General features: G+C 42.4%; 1 protein-coding gene and 1 long non-coding RNA gene across 3 annotated transcripts in view; one reads left to right on the top strand and one right to left on the bottom strand.

Annotated features, from left to right (window-relative positions):
* The window catches only part of pus7 (pseudouridine synthase 7), a 53,680-nt gene extending 33,565 nt beyond the window's left edge, over positions 1–20,115 (top strand). Inside the window, exons 8-16 of one of the 2 annotated variants that reach the window (XM_070897311.1) lie at positions 893–1,021; positions 3,812–3,937; positions 7,685–7,746; positions 7,876–8,033; positions 8,449–8,575; positions 11,539–11,640; positions 13,063–13,192; positions 15,049–15,140; positions 19,729–20,115. In XM_070897311.1, the coding sequence (XP_070753412.1) occupies positions 893–1,021; positions 3,812–3,937; positions 7,685–7,746; positions 7,876–8,033; positions 8,449–8,575; positions 11,539–11,640; positions 13,063–13,192; positions 15,049–15,140; positions 19,729–19,865 (1,063 nt within the window). In that variant the 3' untranslated portion in view covers positions 19,866–20,115. Of the gene's footprint in view, positions 1–892; positions 1,022–3,811; positions 3,938–7,684; positions 7,747–7,872; positions 8,034–8,448; positions 8,576–11,538; positions 11,641–13,062; positions 13,193–15,048; positions 15,141–19,728 lie in introns of both variants that reach the window. The other variant, XM_070897310.1, reaches the window with a different exon arrangement.
* The window catches only part of LOC139278485 (uncharacterized), a 48,796-nt gene that overhangs the window by 14,671 nt on the left and 13,822 nt on the right, over positions 1–20,303 (bottom strand). The window lies entirely within an intron of this gene.

Genomic DNA, 20,303 nt, shown 5'->3' with positions numbered 1-20,303 from the left:
CAAGTAGTATGTAGTTATTAAGCTGTTGGACCAAAACCTTTCTGGTCACTTTGATAATTTTGGTACATTTTTCACCCTTTCTGGGTTGCTGTGGGTAATAGGAGTGGAACAGTTATGGACCCAAAAATGGTATAAATACTACTTTGGCAGCAACATATAACTGGTTATGTGCTTGTAATGGACTGTTCTCCCAAACCTTAAAATAGATTGCTCTCGTTGCAAGTCAGTAATATCTTCGGGGGTTCCTCCATGCTTTGGTTATACTTTGCTGCAGACATTGCAGTTTAATTAGACTGTAACCTTTGAGACATTTAATGTATAACTCTTCAAATTGCCAGGGCTTTGTGCATTGGGCCATTTTTCTGACTCCCCCAGTGATGTTTTAGTCCTATTTCCCATATTACAACAGTGACTACACTCCAAAAGTACTTCATTGGCTGTAAAGCACTTTGAGACGTTTGATGGCCGTGAAGGACGCTATATAAATGCAAGTCTTTTGTTAAAGAGCGGGTGGGGAATCGTCACTGACTGAGTAGCACAGCCATTAATAAAAAGGAGGTGTTAACTGTACCTACATCAGTATTAAGTAGTTTGCATTGTAGATTTAATGTTATTTTGGTGGGTCACTAGCCAAGGGAACAGAGTGCTTCATTCAGGGGTTCAGTTGAAATTTGGTGAAATCTACCTATTGAAAGCTTGTCAATTTTAAATGATGTTGCGGTCCAAATTTGTAATCTATCTTTTTGAATGTTTTCAATATTAATATAATTTCAAGCGCTATGGGAATCTCAAGCTTTAGTATCCTGACCATGTGTTTTGGGAGGAATATGCTGACGAGAATGATCTAATTTCCCATGTCATACAGATGCTATATACTTGAATTTGTTTACAGAATCACAGCACAGAGGCTTTCTCATCTGAACAAATGTTTAATGAACTTCAAGCTAGGGAATTTCAGTTACAAAAAATATCCCCTGAAGTTGGGCGAATTGCAAGGAAATCATTTTACAGTTGTTCTGAGGTAAGATTATTAAAGAAGTACAAGAAAAATCTATTAGAACTGTAATGGTAAATCAATGTTCATTGGACTCTAGAAGACATTAGCTATATTTCATGGAAGTCCTTCTCATTCCAAATGTTGAGCCGAATAATAGTTAATCTCTTACAGATTCCGTCACTTTGTAGTCCCTCTGCTGTCACAGACAGGGAAGTAAGATGATCTGACTGAATTTTTCCATGATTGCTGTGCAGATTAGCAGCATATAGGGCACTAGTAAACTTAAATAGGAACATGGGAAAATACTATAATCCGGCTGGCTGGTCCCAGAAATGAATGTACCTCAATCACCCATTTCCTCAAATATTTATCCAATTCTTCCGAAAAAAAATTAAAAAGTAGTTGCCCCTCTGGGTAGTCTCTTCCACACATTCATTACCCTCTCTGTAAAGTAGTTGGTTTCTGCGCACCTTCACTCTTCTAAGCTTGTGTAAGTGTCTCTGGTTCTAGAATTTGTGGCAGCCCTGAACATATCTGGATTCAATTTATATTTTCCCTTGAGGATCTTGAATAATATCGTTTCCCTTTAGAGTAAATTATCCCAGGCTTTTCAACCTTGTGTTATGGCTAGACATCGATTTGGTTTCCTTTTTCTGTATCAACACTAATCTTCATATTCTTGCTGTCTAGTATGGTGACCAGAATTATTCACAGTGCTCCAAGTATAGCCATACCAGCGCCTTGTGCAGACTCATTATCAGCTTCTCGAATTTTGCTCCATCTGTTTAGCTTTCCTTACTACTGCTGCACACTGCATTATTAGTTTAAGTGAGCAATCCATCATTACCATTCTCCTGGATTGTCCTGTAGCCAAGCACTATTTGCTCTGTATTACCACTTTTTATTTCCCTTCCCTAGTCTTATTACATTTATCCACATTAAATGTCATTTGACACTTATCAACCCATCCAGAGTGCTTCATATTTGGTTTGTTTTCCCCTATTGTTTGACCTAAGCCACCCTAGTCAATGTGTATTTGTTCTATACTCTGTATAGTAGCTCTAAAACTATTTGTTTCTTTTAATAGTGCCGATTCCATTTTCTTTAGCCCATCTCTTAAAAATCTGCCATTGTAAAGTTGAATGTTTCTGTTATGTTCATTTTTTCTTTCATCGTAAGCCTAACCCTAAACTCCACCATATTGTGCTCACTTGGTAAGATGTTCTGACTCTAATCTGTTCTACTATCTCCTGGCTCTTGCTTAACACTCGATTCAATAGCGCCTCTATTCACATTGCTTCCTTGCCTAGTTGATCCACGAAATAGTCCAACCTTGTGTCCAGAATCATGTTTTTACTTGCCGCTTGTCCCACTTTGACCACCATCTGTTGGGACATTGGTTTGTAGCGTTATCTGGAGCTGAGTTCCCAATGACGGGTGTACCTTTCTAGGTACCATCAATGAAACAGACGTCAATTATTAGCGGCTCCCTATAGTAGAAGTATTACCCGGTAATTCATTATTGAGTCTGCTGTTATCCAGTGCATCATCTTTGAGCCAACTTGACCCCACAGAGAGTCTTTTCTCTCTTTCTTCTGCCCCCCCTCCCCCACCTCCATTTCTCCATTTAAACACACAACTGCTAAGTACCATGACCTCTTCCTGAGCAGTATGGTGAGCAACACGATTCAACATAAAATATGTGTACATTCCTAATATCATCCCGATCGCACTATGGACACATACCATGTTCTATTAAATAATAGTTCCACTTGTAAATTTAGAAGCTTTTGCTTGCACCTCTGTAATCCAGTTGTGGTAGGCTCTAAGCCCAGGATATAAGAGCACATGTGCAACTTCCAGGCCATATTTTTATGGCGGCTGTTGTCTCAAAACCTTATGAGTTCCCACAGCATTTGTTGAAGGATCTGCTTCATTGTAGTGACCGACTCCAAGTCATGTGATTATGCCAGCCACCTAGGTGTCCAAGTTCAATGAATAGGGTGTACCTAGTTAATTTACCACCAGCTGATGGGAGGCTGGCTTCCCCCTTCTGCATGCTAAGTGACCGGTGTAGACTGGTGATCTCCCTCCATGTGGCTGTTTTCTCTTTGTCAAATCCACCTCATATCTTAGACTTGGATCTCGTATGGATCCAAGGCTGCTTTTATGTAGTGTCCCTAAGGACTTTGTACCTTAATGGAGAAAATGCAGTGAATTTGGTTTGTTATGATGGACAGTGAAATCTACAGTCAAGATAAAGGAACTGATTACTAATAGAATGTATGGATATCGGCAGCTTTTAACATGCAAATCTTTCTTTAATAAAGGCTGTCTATATATTGGAACAGTATTTGACGGGCATTGTTTATCTAAAACCTCACTTTTGTTTGACTTGCAACAACTGCCCTTGAGGCAAGAAACAAAACCTTATCAAATTGGAAGTCTGTCTTAACTGCTAATATAAAATGTTTCATTGTTCCAGGTTTGCCTGTAGGAATGGTTGTTTGTCCCACAGTTGCACACTTACAAAGGCGCCTCAGAAGCCTGAAAACTGAACTTTATCAGTGAGGTGTGGGAGAAGCATAGTCAGCAGTAGACTTTGTTTATTTGGCAGCACAAACAACTGATTTAGTGTAGCGAGTTGTTTTTTTTAAAAAAACAGCTAAAAGGACAAATGAACCATTAGGATCTGTTTAGCACTGGTATGTTTTGGTTTTAACATGATGTAACTCTCTTCTGTGCAAAATTAGATCTTGTAACTAGATGTGGACAACTTTATTGGTTATACTAATTTTATTTGCAATTTATTAGGAATATCACTGGATCAAATGAGCAGGTAGAGCAAGCAATGACTTCACTCAGGGACATTGGATTTATAAACTACTATGGAATGCAGAGATTTGGAACAACAGCAGTTCCTACTTATCAAGTAGGAAAGTAAGTTATATCTTCCTTTTCTTAATTACCGTAGAAACTGGGCAGTAAAGCACCCTGCTCTGAAGGCTAATTAAAGCTAGCTGCTTCAGGATAAATTCTTCAGGACTGCCAAAGTTGTTTATCTGAAGAGTGGTGGCGGGAGTGGGAAGAGAGAGAGAGAGAGAATGTAATTGTTTATATATTTCAGGTGGTACTTTCACAGTTCCCAATGAAAATAAAAATGAAGCACCTAAAACAAACATACCAAACCCCACATGCTGAATACCTGTCATATGCTGTAAGTGAACACACTTTTGACAACTGAAGCTAATTCACCTCACAACATGACCAGGAAAAAAAGGAAACAAAAAGAGCTTGCATTTAAAAAGCAATTCTACATCCTCAGACATCCCAACGTGATTCACACCCAATGAAGTACTTTTGAAGTGCAGCCAGAGTTGTAGATAAAAGCTGCAATAAGGTCCCAAAAAGCACAATGAGATAAATGATCAGATCATTTCTTAGTGGTGTTGATTGAGGGATAAAAGTTGGCAAGAGAATAGTTTCTTGTGAGAACTTTTTATGTCCAACTGAACAGGTAGACGGGCCATCTTCGAAAAATGGTGCCTCTGGTAATGCAGCAATCACTTCAGTGCAGTATTGAAAAATCAGCCTGGATTATATGCTCCAGTCTCTGGTGGGGTGCTTGAACCCACGACCTTCTGACTTGGAGGTGAGAATGGTACCACTGAGCTAAGTCTGATCCTGAATCTTCCTCAGTGTTAGAACAAAAAATGTTAATAAACAAAATAAATCTTTTTTGTAAAACAGTTACTAATCTTGTTTTCACTAAACGATCTATAATATTGCAGCAGTGTATTACTGGATTTAGTTTACAAACTTTTGACTTGTTATTGATAAAGTTAAACCAAGCAACATTAAATATTAATGTTACTATCTTCATTTTATATTAAGCTGCCAAAAAGTTGTTAACCTTTGAATGGAACTGAGTTTGGTCCTAAAACGTTAGTTGTATTTCAAATGATCATATTGGTAAGGCAAACATGCCAGTTTAAACAAGGGTTTTGCCTGTTTCTGTCTATAAAATATAATCTGTTCATTGCCAGTTCCCCAGCATTGAACTCTGGGCTGGGAAGCCTGCACTTTAGTTTTCAGAAACTCACTGCACCATGACTGTAGTTGGCAAAACATTACAAGTGCAATGAGTGCTTAGAAAATAAAACTGCTGTTTTCCCACTCAGTGCTCAGTGAGCAGCCTAAATTTTGAAAGCTCAACTGAGGTAGCTGCAACCATGGTGGTAAAGGAAAAGCAAGGTGTGAAGTAAAGTTAGCAAGAAAATTTGATGCTTCCTTTCTGCAGGACCCTTTTTCCCTTAAAGCACCATTGCCACATATCCTCTTTTCCAAATCTTTCTTGTCCCATATTGCATACACAATAGATGCTCCAATCACCTCACAATTCAAGCCAGCTGTTACTGTGGCTGACCTCCTGCCAGACCTTATCAACCCATTGATTCACGGCCCTCCTGTCCTTCAGTGGCCTTGGCTGCGCTGCAGCTCTATCCAACCAGCACCAGGCCACGTGGTTGTCAAACACATCAGACTTCCAAAATCTGTCCGGCTCTAATCATGATGACGAAATCCCCAGTCTCACTGTACTAGTGCTGCCATTCGATAGTCGAATCGTGTTCTCCGAGTGAGCCACCAGTCACCTCAGCCTCAATTAAATGCAACAGATGATCCGCTTTGCATCTTGAAAGCTGCCGTAGAACTTAAAACCTGGCAACATATCCCCTTTACAATCGTCCCTTGCTTGCCACATCACCTCCATCTATTTCTCCCTCCTCATTCTCTACCTTCCCTTCACCTCCTCTTCTGCTTTCCTCCAATTCCTCCCTTGTGGAGATCAAACTGCACAACCACCTTCCAGGATGAGGATTTACCATTGACCTCCTCGGGGGACATTTTACAAGCCACACTGCTATTTCACTTCTCTGACCAGTCCTGACAAAAGGCTGCCAGTCGCTTATCACTCTCTCTTGCACAGATAATGACAACATTGACAGGAAAAATGTTGTTCTTGCTGGAGTTTGTGCAGTTCTACAGTGGTATCCAACTTCAGCCAAAACTTTGATCACCAGTATGTGATAAACAACAGTGACCCAAACATTTCTCTCAAAGTAACGCAGGGCTAATGGCGCTCATCCTTATTTATGTGCCAATTCCGCAGCAACTTCAGGTGATGGCAAATGCGCGATTATATGCAGAAAACCAAAAGTTGCTGTCCCAGATGCGCCATTTCACCATTAGCTTCATGAAAATGGCTCCCCTTTCAAATACATTGATTGGCGTGAGATTGGCCACAGAAAGTTAGGGTTTGCCCATTTCAATCTAAGTACCCTTTTAACAACATAAGTGTTATTACTGCTAGTCAACCTCACTGGTACTGAAAATTAACTATTATAAGTGTGGCATTTCATTCCTTCAAGTTTTAATTGTTGTTGGAGATTTTTTTAATTCAGAATTTTTGGGGGAACTTTTTCCTGTCTTTTTTTATTCTCTGTCAATTAATCCAGTTTTTCTCATCCTCTCTTCATTTTTCTCTCTCTCTGATTTGACACAAATTCACCATTCTAACTTGCACTTCCTTGCACTGTTCATTTCACAATCTTTCAAGCTGATTGGTTAAGGATATATACACAGTTGCTTGCCTGTTCACTCAGATTCCAGATGACCTGTAGATGGTGCCGTGCTGTTTCCATCTCTCCTCCGCCAACTAGCAAGGCAAAATATCGTCAACATTAAACGGGCAAGAGGAAGTCTAACTAACAGCGCATGCAGTTTGTTGGCCTGCCAAGGCAATTTTTGAGCCAATATTCCTGAACTTTGATCTTGCAAAGGAAGCACAGGATTCTAGCAGTTCCTGTTCCTCATGCAAATGGTTCAAATGTCTCAATTTGTAAACTCCAATTGTGGTTGCAGAATTTGCCTGGATACCTGAGTATCCCCACCAGTGTTTTTAAAGAATTGATTTTTTTTTCTGTTACCAATATCTGGTTTCTCTAAAAGCCACATTAAAACTCTCAATTCCTTTGAAATAGTCTCTGCAGCTAAGTAACAACTCAACTATTTTGTGGGAACCACTGCAGTAGGCTGGCTGAATTCTATGTGGGTCTCTTCACAAACATTAATAAATACATTTCTCGTTCTCTTCGCGTCCTTATCCTATGGACAGCCCAAGTGTCTCAACTGTGGTTTTGAAGAAACCAGATAGCACGGTGATCTAAATTGGTAAAAATTTATGACTATTGGTACAGAATCCAATTGGTGAAATTTGGCTTCCACCAGTGAGCTTATGTGATACATATGTGGGTTATATGTATGAAAGTCTTTCAGTCCATGTGGCCATCATAACTCCACAGGGTTGCAAATGGCTGCAGCTTCTCTGCCATGTTTTTGTTAATTCAGGACCATGTGTGCTGTGTTCTTTTGAATTAAGCTTCCTATTACATTAGGATGGCAACATCAAGCATTATTACTGATTTTATTGTGTTTAAGGCAGCCTGCATTACTGTGTGAGGAGGGGGAAAAACAAATTAAAAGTTTGAATTCCACCAAAATACATACGTTCATTCAAAATATTTTGTTCTGTTTCTTTTACATTTGCAATTATTTTCTGGCCAATGACGACCTGTTGTGTTTTATTGGACATGTGTTTTGATTGTCATAACTGGTTATGTTGTTTAGAGCAATTCTGCATAACAAATGGAGTGAAGTAATGGATCTAATCCTAAAGCCTCGTCCTGGAGGTAGGAATTGCTAGACATGTTTATGCATATCTGATATTGCCAAATATGAATGTTTATCCAGAAGATTTGTTGCATTTGCTTAGAAAGGTTTAGAAATGTTTTGTACCATTTCTATCTTGCCTCTAGCAGAGAGAGGTTATATGGTGAAATGCAGAGAGGAATGGGCTAAAACGAAGGACCCTGAGGCTGCATTGAAAAAGCTTCCTGTGAAAAGGTGTGTAGAAGGACAGTTGCTGCGAGGGCTGGCAAAATATGGAATGAAGAACATTGTATCAGCGTTTGGTATGGTAAGTTTCAGCTCATACATGCTCAAGCGGAGCATAAACGCCGGTGTGGACTGGCTGGGCCAAATGGCCTGTTTCGGTGCTGTATATTCCACGTAATTCTTGTCGCCCAAAGAATCCTTTTGCTATGTTTTAAGTAGGGTTGATAGAGTTGATTTTTATCCAGGTTCTGAATTGTGTTCGTAATGTCATTATTGAAAGCCATTCCTTACTTGCAGTAGAACTATCTTAATTTAAAGCTCAGCAGGTTTGCATGTATTCATCATAAATAACCTTGGACATCAATTTAAATGAATCTAATTCAAAGCTTGGAGGAAAACCTTTTCTTGTTGTTTAAAATTATTTTGGATTTCTTTTTTTTTTTAGGTGTATATGATTTGAAAAATCCATTTGAATTAACATATTGCTTTATTTTCAGATTCCAAGAAATAATCGATTGATGTACATTCACAGTTATCAGAGCTATGTGTGGAATAAACTAGTGAGCAAAAGGATTGAAGAATATGGACTTAAAGTCGTGTCAGGAGATTTGGTACTGAAAGGAGGTAAATGAGAGATTCCTTTTGTGTTGCACCTGGACTACAACCCACCAAACTCCAACCTGTATCTGTACAATATACACAGCTAGATACCAAGAGCAATGCTGCTGACTGCACCTTGCACTGTGAGGTTAGAGACAGAAATGTTCTGTGGGCAAACAATCTTTGACGCATGCACAGAGTTGTACCTAATCAGGCAGCTAATTATTCTTATGGGAGTGCTGGAACAGAATCGGCTTCTTCCTTGCTTTAGGACAAGCTAAACCACGTTGATGGGAGATTGGAGTCACAAATAGGCCAGACTGGGTAAGGGTGGGGGGGGTTTCCTTCCCTAAAAGGACATCTGTGATGCAATTTATGAACTTCGGCCCAACTGTGCCAGCCTGGTCACTTTTCTAAAGTGTAGCTCCCACAAGCTTGATTTAAAGTACATCCTGTATGAAGTCCAAGCAGTGTGACACTACCTACTGCAGGTGGTCTTGCATATTTTGCTCTTGTGGGCTCAATAGTCAGATGGTTGACCTCTCCACTTTTAAGAGATGGTTGAATGGGCACTTAAAGGGTCCAAGTTTCCACCCTCTGGAAAAACGGCACATCTCGATAAGGTGCGTCAACTTTCTGGAAGAAAAAGGGCGCCGAAAACTTAATTTGTGATTCTCCGGTCTCCTCAGGACATCTTCGTGCTCAGTGTGGTGCAGCACAAGGGGTCGGGGGCGGAGCCAGGTCCCGGCGCTGAAAACAGTGCCGGGACCTCTACACATGCACGCTAGAGTGTGTGCACATGTGCAGTAGCTCCTCACCCTCAAGTCTGCGTGGGAGGGGCCTAGCCCTGGCCGAATGGGCTCTCCGGGCGAAGATCAGACTGGACCTCCCTCCTGTTCAGCCTTCCCCTCCCTCCCCCTGCTACCCTCCTCCTCTCCCTCCTCACCCCCCCACCATCCTCTTCTCTCCCTCCTCACCCCCTCCTCTCCCCGCCCCACTCCTCCCCTCGCTCCCTCGCCCCACTCCTCCCCTCGCTCTCCCCCTCCCCTCGCTCTCCCCCTCCCCTCGCTCTCCCCCCCCACTCCTCCCCTCGCTCTCCCGCCTCGCTCTCCCGCCCCACTCCTCCCCTCGCTCTCCCGCCCCACTCCTCCCCTCGCTCTCCCGCCCCACTCCTCCCCTCGCTCTCCCGCCCCACTCCTCCCCTCGCTCTCCCGCCCCACTCCTCCCCTCGCTCTCCCGCCCCACTCCTCCCCTCGCTCTCCCGCCCCACTCCTCCCCTCGCTCTCCCGCCCCACTCCTCCCCTCGCTCTCCCGCCCCACTCCTCCCCTCGCTCTCCCGCCCCACTCCTCCCCTCGCTCTCCCGCCCCACTCCTCCCCTCGCTCTCCCGCCCCACTCCTCCCCTCGCTCTCCCGCCCCACTCCTCCCCTCGCTCTCCCGCCCCACTCCTCCCCTCGCTCTCCCGCCCCACTCCTCCCCTCGCTCTCCCGCCCCACTCCTCCCCTCGCTCTCCCGCCCCACTCCTCCCCTCGCTCTCCCGCCCCACTCCTCCCCTCGCTCTCCCGCCCCACTCCTCCCCTCGCTCTCCCGCCCCACTCCTCCCCTCGCTCTCCCGCCCCACTCCTCCCCTCGCTCTCCCGCCCCACTCCTCCCCTCGCTCTCCCGCCCCACTCCTCCCCTCGCTCTCCCGCCCCACTCCTCCCCTCGCTCTCCCGCCCCACTCCTCCCCTCGCTCTCCCGCCCCACTCCTCCCCTCGCTCTCCCGCCCCACTCCTCCCCTCGCTCTCCCGCCCCACTCCTCCCCTCGCTCTCAGAAACACAGAGACACTGGGGGGGCTGTCCCAGCGTGCTGTTGGATGGCTCCCGGTGCTACAGTAGGTGAGTAGAAATAATTTTTAACTAGATTGATTTTTTTAAAAAAATTTTTATATTTTATTTTAAAAAAATTTTTGATTGATTTATTGATTTATTTATCATTTATTATTGATGATGGCTCTTTATTTGTAAAAGTGAAGTGTTTAATGTTTGTAAACTTCCCTTCCCCCACCCCCCATCATCTATCGTTCCCTACACCTGATTTATAAGTGTAGGCAAGGTTTTTCTGAGTGTACAAAAATCTACACTTACTCCAAACTAACTTAGAATGGAGTAAGTTTTTGCTGCCTAAACTTGCAAAACAGGCGTAAGTGGCTGGACACGCTCCCATTTGAAAAAAAAATCTGTTCTAAAATGAAAGTATTCTAACTGACTAGAACTGGAGCAAACTAAATGCCGAGAATTGCAATTTCTAAGATGCTCCATTCTCAACTAGTTGCTCCAAAAAAATAGGAACGACTCAGGCCGAATCTTGAGCCATAGTGCCGTAACCTGCAGGGTTACGGACCTAGAGCTGGTAATTGGGATTAGACTAGATGACCTTTTGTTGGTCGGCGCAGATATAATGGTAAGTACTGCAAGGAATAGAATACGGCCAGGGTGATCTCCTGGACTAGTTTCGATCGCCTGGATGGGTCGGAGAGGAATTTTCCCAGATTTTTTCTCCCTAAATTGGCCTGAGTTTTTATCTGGTTTTTGTGCCTCCCAGGAGATCACATGGCTCCAGTTGGGGTGGAGTGTAGATGTTTTTAGTATAAGGGGTGTTCCAGTGGTGTGGGGCGGACTAGTTGGGCTGGGTGCTCTTTGCCTTTGTTATTGTTCATGGGTTTGTATGTAACCTTTAAGGCTGCTGACGAAGGGCCATGCGGCTCTTTGTCGGCTGCCGCAGACACAATGTGCTGAAATGGCCTCCTTCTGAGCTGTAAATTTCTATGTTTCTCCTCAAAATTTGCTCTGATTTTTTTTTTGCATCACTTTCCACGGAAATTGATTTGCATCAATGTGAACATGGGTGTGTTGGTTGGTTTACAGAATTATCTAGATCATGCTTTGAATCAAGAATCAATATTTAATATCCAAGAGATAAAAGCTGCTTGTTTTATTGATTTTCAGTGACAGCAGTTCCAATTGAGGAATCTGAAGTAGAGAAACATTCTATACATGATATAGTGATGCCCTTGCCTGGATTTGATGTTCTCTATCCAAAACATAAAAGTAAGTTATTAGGAAGTGCTTCATCCATTTATGTGTATTTACATCTCATGTCAAATATGTTGAGATGAGAGAAAAAGCTGTATTTGGGATAAACCCAGTAATGCAATGTGTTGATGTGCTTGGGTCCAGCAAATTAGAGTGCAGACTGTAGCTTTATTACATTCTAAGTTACTGATCTCGACAGATATTATGAGTGAATTATTCCCTAAAGAATTAAGCCAAAATGCCTTCATGACCATTTTAAGTTTTGTGACATAACTCTTATTTTTTGAGAAACTAGTCAGAATGATGCTAATCCAGAGTCTACCATCTTGACACATTTGTTCTCTAGTGCTGTAAGTACAGGCAGATGGACTTTGCATGCAATTGTGTCCTTGAGGTTTACCCACACTGAATTACTACTCTAATTCATTGATGGTTTCTTACCACATTTGTATTCCCAGCATCAATGCAACCCAAAAGATACTTTTTGGGACAATCTTAAGAATTCTTCACATTTTATGTGTATGTGAGATAGTATGACCACTGGAAGTCTCTATTGGAAACATGAATAGAGAGAAATGCACAGTCTGGTAGCGAATCCTTTCTGGCCTCCACAAAATGTGAAGTACTTGGTTGCTGTATAGCTCTGGTCTGTATCTAAAGTGGTGCTTTATTTGTGGATTAAAAAAAAAATGTTTTTGTGATGTGGATGATGTTGACCTGGTGACATTTACTGAGCATCCCTACTTTGAGAATGCATTGATGGCTTTTTTTCTTGAACCTCTGCAGGCCTGGTGTTTAGGTAGGGGATTCCAGGAATTTTACATACCAATGATTAACGATTGGCATTTATGTATCCAAGTCTGGATGGTGCGTGTGGTAGTTTATATATATATATATTATATATATATATTGCAGCCACAGCTTGCCAGTAGTAGATGGTGCATACTGCAGTCCAGAGAGTAGGTGGTAAATAGTATATATTGCGGCTATGGAGTGTTGGTGTCAGATGGGATATACAGTAGCCATAATGTGCCATTGGTAGCTAGTATATACTACAGACGTACTGTGTTGGTGAGATCCATAAAGCCAAAGAAAAACAAGCTTTGAGTAGATTTCTCTCTGCATAGGGACGGTTTCTTTGCACAGTAGATTTCAAATTTATTCACTGTTCTGGCAGCAAGAGTTTGAGTATTGCTCTGTTTTCTGCTATTATATTTTCATGCAGCATAATTCAATGTCTTGTACTAGAAATGAAAAAAATCCATCTTATAAAGGTGCACAATAATGTTTTACTGTGATTTATAGTTTCAGGACACTTTGCTGCCATCGTTCTGTAAAATAGTTACTGGTGTTTATATAATATGGGACAGTTATGTAGTAGAAGAATGGTACATTTCTAATAGTTATGTTTGTGTCTGTGTATATGTATATTTTAAGTTGGCAAGGCTTATGAAGAAATGATGGCTGCAGATGGCTTGGATATAAATAACATGAGACACAAAATTCGAGATTATTCATTATCAGGAGCATACAGAAAGATCATTATTCGCCCTCAGAATGTAACCTGGTGAGTATTAAAGTCTGAATAGATTTTTTTTTTAAATACACGAACACTGAATTTGGATTAGTTGTCTTTGTACTCATCATTGTGTTTGAAGTGAACAATGTTGGTATTCCTTCCTATCCGAAACAAAATTAGTCAATTGAGCATTTTGACTTTGTACATGTTTGTATATGCAAGCAGATCTCCTGTGGCTTTGCTTATGCTATATCAGAAGATGGGATAATAAGGGAAATATTACAGGAAGCAAATGTGACACCTATAGGATATGTTTGCTATATACACGACGTTAAATGTACTAGTGCAGATCTCCTATGGCTATGTAAATGGTGTTCCTGTGACTAACTTTTTAAATTTGAAGAGCCAGAAAGAGAAACGTATTCTCTCAAAGAACTTCTGCCATTGAATTTGTTGGGTCACTTTTATGTTCAGGAGTACCATTGTGCCAATAGCCCTAGAGCCACACACCTGCCATCGGTGCCATTTTAAAGGAAAAGATCCTTCTAGCTCCCAAGTCCCCAACCTGTTTCATAATTTCCCAGGGTCTGGGATCTTCAGGCAACTTTAAAGTAGTGCCTCTGCTAGTTACAGTGGAACCACCCCGGATGTTCCACATAATTCATATCACTGGAGTGCCTTAACAGCAGAAATATTGATATTTTCAACTAAGTACATTTAAAACACTTGCAACATAGCCGAGGCATTGAACTTGCGCTGCACAAAAATCTACTTTTCTCCTAGATTCAATTTTGTGCTTTAGCTTTTCAGTGATCATAATTTCCTTTCCCTGAGCAATATGGACCACAGAATTATGTCCTACAATTCATGTCTGACTCGCTGCTGGATTACATTTCTGGTGCTCTCTGCCACACCTAGCTGCAGTTCTCCTCACTGGATATCATTTCTTCTTCTCCCAGTTACTTTGCTGTACAGTTTCTGATAATGCTCTTATGTGCTGCACGCACAACTGCTTTGGCTGTCCAACCTGCAACAGCAACTGCTGATCATGTTTGCATCAGTTCAGCAGGGAAGGGAAACTATACCATTGTCAATTTGGATAATGAGAGCCACACTTCAGAAACAGAAGAGCCACAAGTTTGCCACTCACTGCCTATGCAGAGTTAATGATAGAAAATAACTGTCTGCAAGCGAGGTAGAAGTGCTGTTTTAAGGTTTGAATTGTTGTATATTTTCTAGTTGGTGATGCAGAGGGATATTTAAAGTGCACATCAGCTTGGCTGTTCATGAGCTTTTGCAGATTCTATTGGGTGCCAAGTGGAGCATTGTTCTCAGTCCGTCACTTGTGTCTCTCACCAAGAGCTTACATACTTGCATATATATGTTTGGAGCATTTGCACTTTATACAAGGATTTAGGTTAGATGTTAGGACTTGGGAGGTATTTCTTGTCAGAGTAATCATCCTCTAGAACTGATTACCAAAGCATATAAGAGAGTATGGATTCTCTGCAACTCATCACAAGTTCCTGAAAGGGGAGGACATTTCCAGTTAGAAGATAAGTTGCAGGCTGGCTGGGATCAGGAGAATTTATGGGCTACCACAGTCTCCGGAAGCTTTGCTTGACTGCTGTAGGAGATTGAAGAGGAATATTTACATAATCATTAAAAAAATTGGCCCCAGGTTTTCTCTGTTCATGCCTCTTGCAGGAGATTGCATGAGTAGGAGGTGGGAAATGATGCACAAGGCTGCTGTGTCCGGATGTGGTGGGCTTTTCTCTTTTTTTGAATGTTCATACGATAACTCAAACTCCAAAATGATTCTCATGTTATGCTGGTAAGTTAAGCATTTCTTTGCCTTCAGATTGCTGAAATGTGTTTTTTTTTGTTGGAAATCTCATTCACAGGGGGATTCTAGTGTATGATGATAACAAAATTCCATTGGTTCACACTGATGTGGAAAAGCTGGAAGGAACATCTTTACCTGAATCCTCTAAAGGTAGGAAAAACATATGACCTGGGAATGAACCTTGATGTTGAATTGATACTAAATTAACTAATTTGCATTCCATTCTCTAACATTGAAAGCCCAAATGTCCTGTTTTTTTTCTGCCACGTTTCATTCCTCTGCACGAAAGGTCTTTCCTCTTTGCTGGGTTATGGTTCTATGGGTACTGGTCACCATTGGTGAATTGCTCAACTGGCCATTCTTCATGTGTGATCCTAGACAGTGAGTGTTGTCAGGATATTCAACAAAAAAGCTAAATCCAAATCCTGTCCTTATTTGTTTTTTTTTGGGCACTAAAATCACAATTTTCCCCAGTGCCCCCTATAAAAGGGAAGGGGGACACTAAAAGCACCGGCAATTAAAACAAATTAAACTTTAAAACGTAAAATCAAATTAAAATTTGGTTGCCGGGCGTGATGATGCACTCCAGTCCCTCCGGTGCCCACCTCTCGCGGAAGGCCGCGAGCGTACCGGTGGACACCGCGTGCTCCATCTCCAAGGACACCTGTCCTTATTTGTTATCCACAAGCTTGGGTGTCACCTGATAGCAATCAGAATGTGAACCTTGACCTGTTTTCCACCCCAACCTGTGAGGCACCAAGGCCAACTTTAGTATAGCAACTGGCTGAGATCAGAGCTGGGATCTTGTTGGTCTGTGTAGCACAACTATACACTATCTTAACCAGCTGATCCTTTTCATATAACTAAAGTCTACTCATGTCCTGTATCATCACACTTTTTTGTCACAGGACCTGTTGGTTTCTGCCTAAGGGTATTAAAATAAATAGGTGAGGTAATTGCAGATACATTGGTCATTTTCCAATGCTTTCTTGAATTGTGCCTTTGGATTGGAAAATTGAAAATGTCACTTTTTTTTAAAAATTCAGAAATCTATAGATCTGTCAGGTTAACATCAGTTATGGGGAAGTTACTGGAATCTATTAGAGACTAAGCACTTGGACAAGTAAGAATTGGTCAGAGAGTCAGCAAAGATTTATGAAGTATAGATCATATCTGACTAATCTAATTTAATTTTTTGCGGTAACTAGCATAGTGGATGGGGGTGTGTCTATGGATGCTATCTAAATGGACATCCAGTGGGCATTTGATAAGGTTCTGCACCAGAGATTATTAGCAAAAGTGAGCACGCACGGAATTGGAGGTAACCGTGTGACGAAGGTTTATTCTCTGGCGGGATGTGACAAATGGTTTTCTTCGGGATCTCTACTGGGGCCTCATCTTTTCGCTGTACAGGTATATATATCAATTATTTAGATAAAGGAATAGAGAGCTGCTGCAGTACTTTGTTAACTGTTGTCTGCTGTTGCAAACTTCAGCCTCTGTCCTTTCAAACTGCCACCCCATCTCCAACCTCCCTTTCCTCTCCAAAATCCTTAAACATGCTGTCGCCTTCCAAATCCGTGCCCATCTTTCCCCGCAACTCCATGTTTCAACCCCTCCAATCAATTTTCTGCCCCTGCCACAGCACTGAAATGGCCCTCATCAAAGTCACAAATGACTGTAATTGTGGTAAACTATGCCCTCCTCATCCTTCTTGACCTGTCTGCAGCCTTTGACATTGTTGACCACTCCATTCTTCTCCAGCACCTCTCCTCCGTTGTCTAGCTGAATGGAACTGTCCTCGCCTGGTTCCATTCCTATTTATCCAGAGAATCACCTCCAATGGCTTCTCTTCCCACCCCAGCACTGTTACTTCTGGAGTTCCCCAAGGATCTATCCATGGTCCCCTCCTATTTCTCATGTACATGCTGCCACTTGGTGACATCATCCGAAAACACCTGGTCACGTTTCACATGTACGCTGCTCTACCTCGCCACCACCTGTCTCAGCACCTCCCCTGCGTCTGATTTGTCACGCTGCTTGTCTGACATCCAGTATCAAAAATTTCCTCCAACTAAATATTGGGTAGGCCGAAGCCATTGTCTTCAGTTCCTACCGCAAACAGCCACCAACACCATTGCTCTCCCTGGACAGCCTGAGGCGGAACCAAACTGTTTGCAACCTTGGCATCCTATTTGACTCTGAGCTGGGCTTCCGACCCCATGTCCTTTCCATCACCAAGACTTCCACCTCTGTAACATTGTCCTCTCCGCCCCGCCTCAGCTCATCTGCTGCTGAAACCCTCATCCCTGCCTTTGTTACCTCTAGACTCCACTATTCCAATTCTCTCCAGGCCAGCCTCTTGCCTTACACCCTCTGCAAACTTGAACACATCCAAAATTCTGATGCCCATACCCTAACGCACACCAAGTCCTGTTCACCTATCACCCCTGTGTTTGCTAGACTACTTTGGCTTCTGGTCTGGCAATGCCTCGCTTTTAAAAATTCTCATCCTTGTTTTACATAGAAACATAGAAAATAGGTGCAGGACTAGGCCATCGGGTCCTTCGAGCCTGCACCACCATTCAATAAGATCATGGCTGATCATTCCTGCTTTCTCTCCATACCCCTTGATCCCTTCAGCCGCAAGCGCCATATCTAACTCCCTCTTGAATATATCTAATGAACTGGCATCAACAACTCTCTACGGTAGGGAATTCCACAAGTTAACAACTCTTGAGTGAAGAAGTTTCTCCTCATCTCAGTCCTAAATGGCCTGCCCCTTATCCTAAGGCTGTGTCCCCTGGTTCTGGACTTCCCCAACATTGGGAACATTCTTCCCGCATCTAACCTGTCCAGTCCCGTCAGAATCTTATGTTTCTATGAGATCCCCTCTCATCCTTCTAAACTCCAGTGTATAAAGGCCCAGTTGATCCAGTCTCTCCTCATATGTCAGTCCAGCCATCCCTGGAATCAGTCTGGTGAACCTTCGTTGCACTCCCTCAATAGCAAGAACATCCTTCCTCAGATTAGGAGACCAAAGCTGAACACAATATTCAAATTTTTTCATGGCCTAAACCCTCCCTATCTCTCTAACCTCCTCCTCCAGCCCTACAACTCTCCGAGATCACTGTGTTCCTCTAGTTCTGGCCTCTTGCGCATCCCTGATTTTCATCACTCCACCATTGGTGACCTTGCCTTCAGCTGCATGGACCCTAAGCTCTGGAATTCCTCCAAACCTCTCCGCCTCTCTACTTCTCTCTCCTTCTTATAAGATGCTCCTTAAAATCTACCTCGTTGACCAAGCTTTTGGTTGCCTATCCGCATATCTCCTTCTGTGGCTCGATGTCAGATTTTGTTGACTAACGCTCCTGTGAAGTGCCTTGGGAGGTTCCACTACGTTAACGGTGCTATATAAATGCATGTTGTTGTTGCTGTGCAGCCAACATGTTTAAAATATAGAAGCTCTGATCGCTAACATTTCAATATCTACAAGATTTTGATCATACACCCTTTACTGGCACCTAATGTCAATTGATGACAGGCTGAAAAGGCTGCTAGGAATTTTTTTTTAAAATTTCATGTCCTGTAAGTGTATTTAAAGTCTCTCTTGCATTGGCACCAGCTGGACATTTAAAAAAAAAACACATTTTACTCCAGGTTGGCGAAAACATCTCCAGGTGACCTGCCCCTTATCTCAGCCCTTCAACTATAGCTTCCTGTTGCAGCTTTAAAATATGCAGGGAGAGAATGAATCGTTTCTCTGCGTTATTTCTTTGAAAAAGCTCTCTCAAATGATTACAATATGGTGAAAGTTCTGGTAACGCCACCTTCCTCTTGCAAAATACAATGGGCCCAAATTTCCCCAGGATTTGCTCCATTTGTTTGGGAGCAATTTGATTTTTCTGGACTATCTTTTTAGTTGCAGTTCTGGCCATTTAATTTGCACCAGTGTAAGTGAGTTAGTTAGGTCTTTTTTTAGTTCTGTTTTTTTTTCAAAAGGGGGCATTCCCAGCCACTTAATCCTGTTTTATGCGTATGGCCAGCAAATAGTTGCTCCAAACTAACTTAGGCCAGCGAAAATTGTCACTTCTGCCTTCACAGAAAAACCTTACTTAAAGTTAAGGAATCGGCGCAAGTAAATACATTTAAAGCACCAAACAAAGCACAAAAAGTAATAAGCAATTAATTAACACACAAAATAGAAGGAACCCTGCACCTAAAGCACCAAAATCAATCAGTAAATAACAAATAAAAAATAGAAGTTCTACCTTGGGGAACGCAGCGGGCCGCCGATGAGGGAGCCCATTCGGCCAGGGCTAGGGGCGGCATGCTTTGGGCCCCTCCCACATAGGTTTCTGCGCATGTTTGCAGAAACGGCCTGCCAGGACCTGCTGCACATGCGCACAGACTCTAGCACACGTGTACAGAGGTCGCGGCACTGTTTTCAGCGCCGCGATCTGGCTCCGCCCCCAATCCATTGGGCCACACTGCGCCACCACCGAGGAGGCTGGGGAGCGGCCAGATTACAGACATCTTTTTTCGGCGCGCTTGGAGGCAGACAAAAGCGGCGCACCTCAGGTGAGGGCGCCAGAAAAACAGGTTGGGGAAACTCTAGCCCAATGAAAGCCCATCGGTGGTTCTGTTATCATTTCTGATAAATACCAGTTCAGCTGATAAATGGCTGATAGCTCTACATTTTTTTGAAATTTAATCTTGCAGTTATTTCTTATTACAGGTGGTAAATTTCAAGCCCTGAAAATGGATTTCTCTCTTCCTCCCTCCACTTACGCTACTATGGCTATTCGAGAGGTGCTCAAAATGGACACGAGCATCAAAAATCAAACTCAGCTGAACACAGTCTGGTTGCGATAAAAATGTTCTGAGAATTTTTAGAAAAGTGGAATGTGGTGTGTTTTAAATGTCTATATTGTTTTGTAACAGCTGCTGAAATGTTCAAGCAAAATACTGCTTTTATTTTCTTTCACATGAAAGAAATCTTTTAGCATTGTTTTATCAACATTGGAGGGCCAATTTTATTTTTGAGATGTTTGTAAAACTTAATGAATTTAAAGCGGTCATTATGACAACATTGATCAATAAACCCATCTTTGGTATTATTACACAGCTTGTTTCCTTGCATTTTATTTTGTTTTTTGCAGTGGTAATTACATTTTCTGCAGCAGCATGAAAATGAGCAGCTTTGGCCACGGTGTAAGAAAAGGATCTTCAAGTCATGTGAAGTCTGGAACTTGAACTACAAAAAGCATATCTGAGAAAGGGGATATTCTGGCAGCCTGCTAACTAGTCTCA

Source organism: Pristiophorus japonicus, chromosome 13, assembly GCF_044704955.1.
Source record: "Pristiophorus japonicus isolate sPriJap1 chromosome 13, sPriJap1.hap1, whole genome shotgun sequence".
Classification (NCBI taxonomy): domain Eukaryota; kingdom Metazoa; phylum Chordata; class Chondrichthyes; family Pristiophoridae; genus Pristiophorus; species Pristiophorus japonicus.
This window is presented reverse-complemented; position numbering and strand designations above follow the sequence as displayed.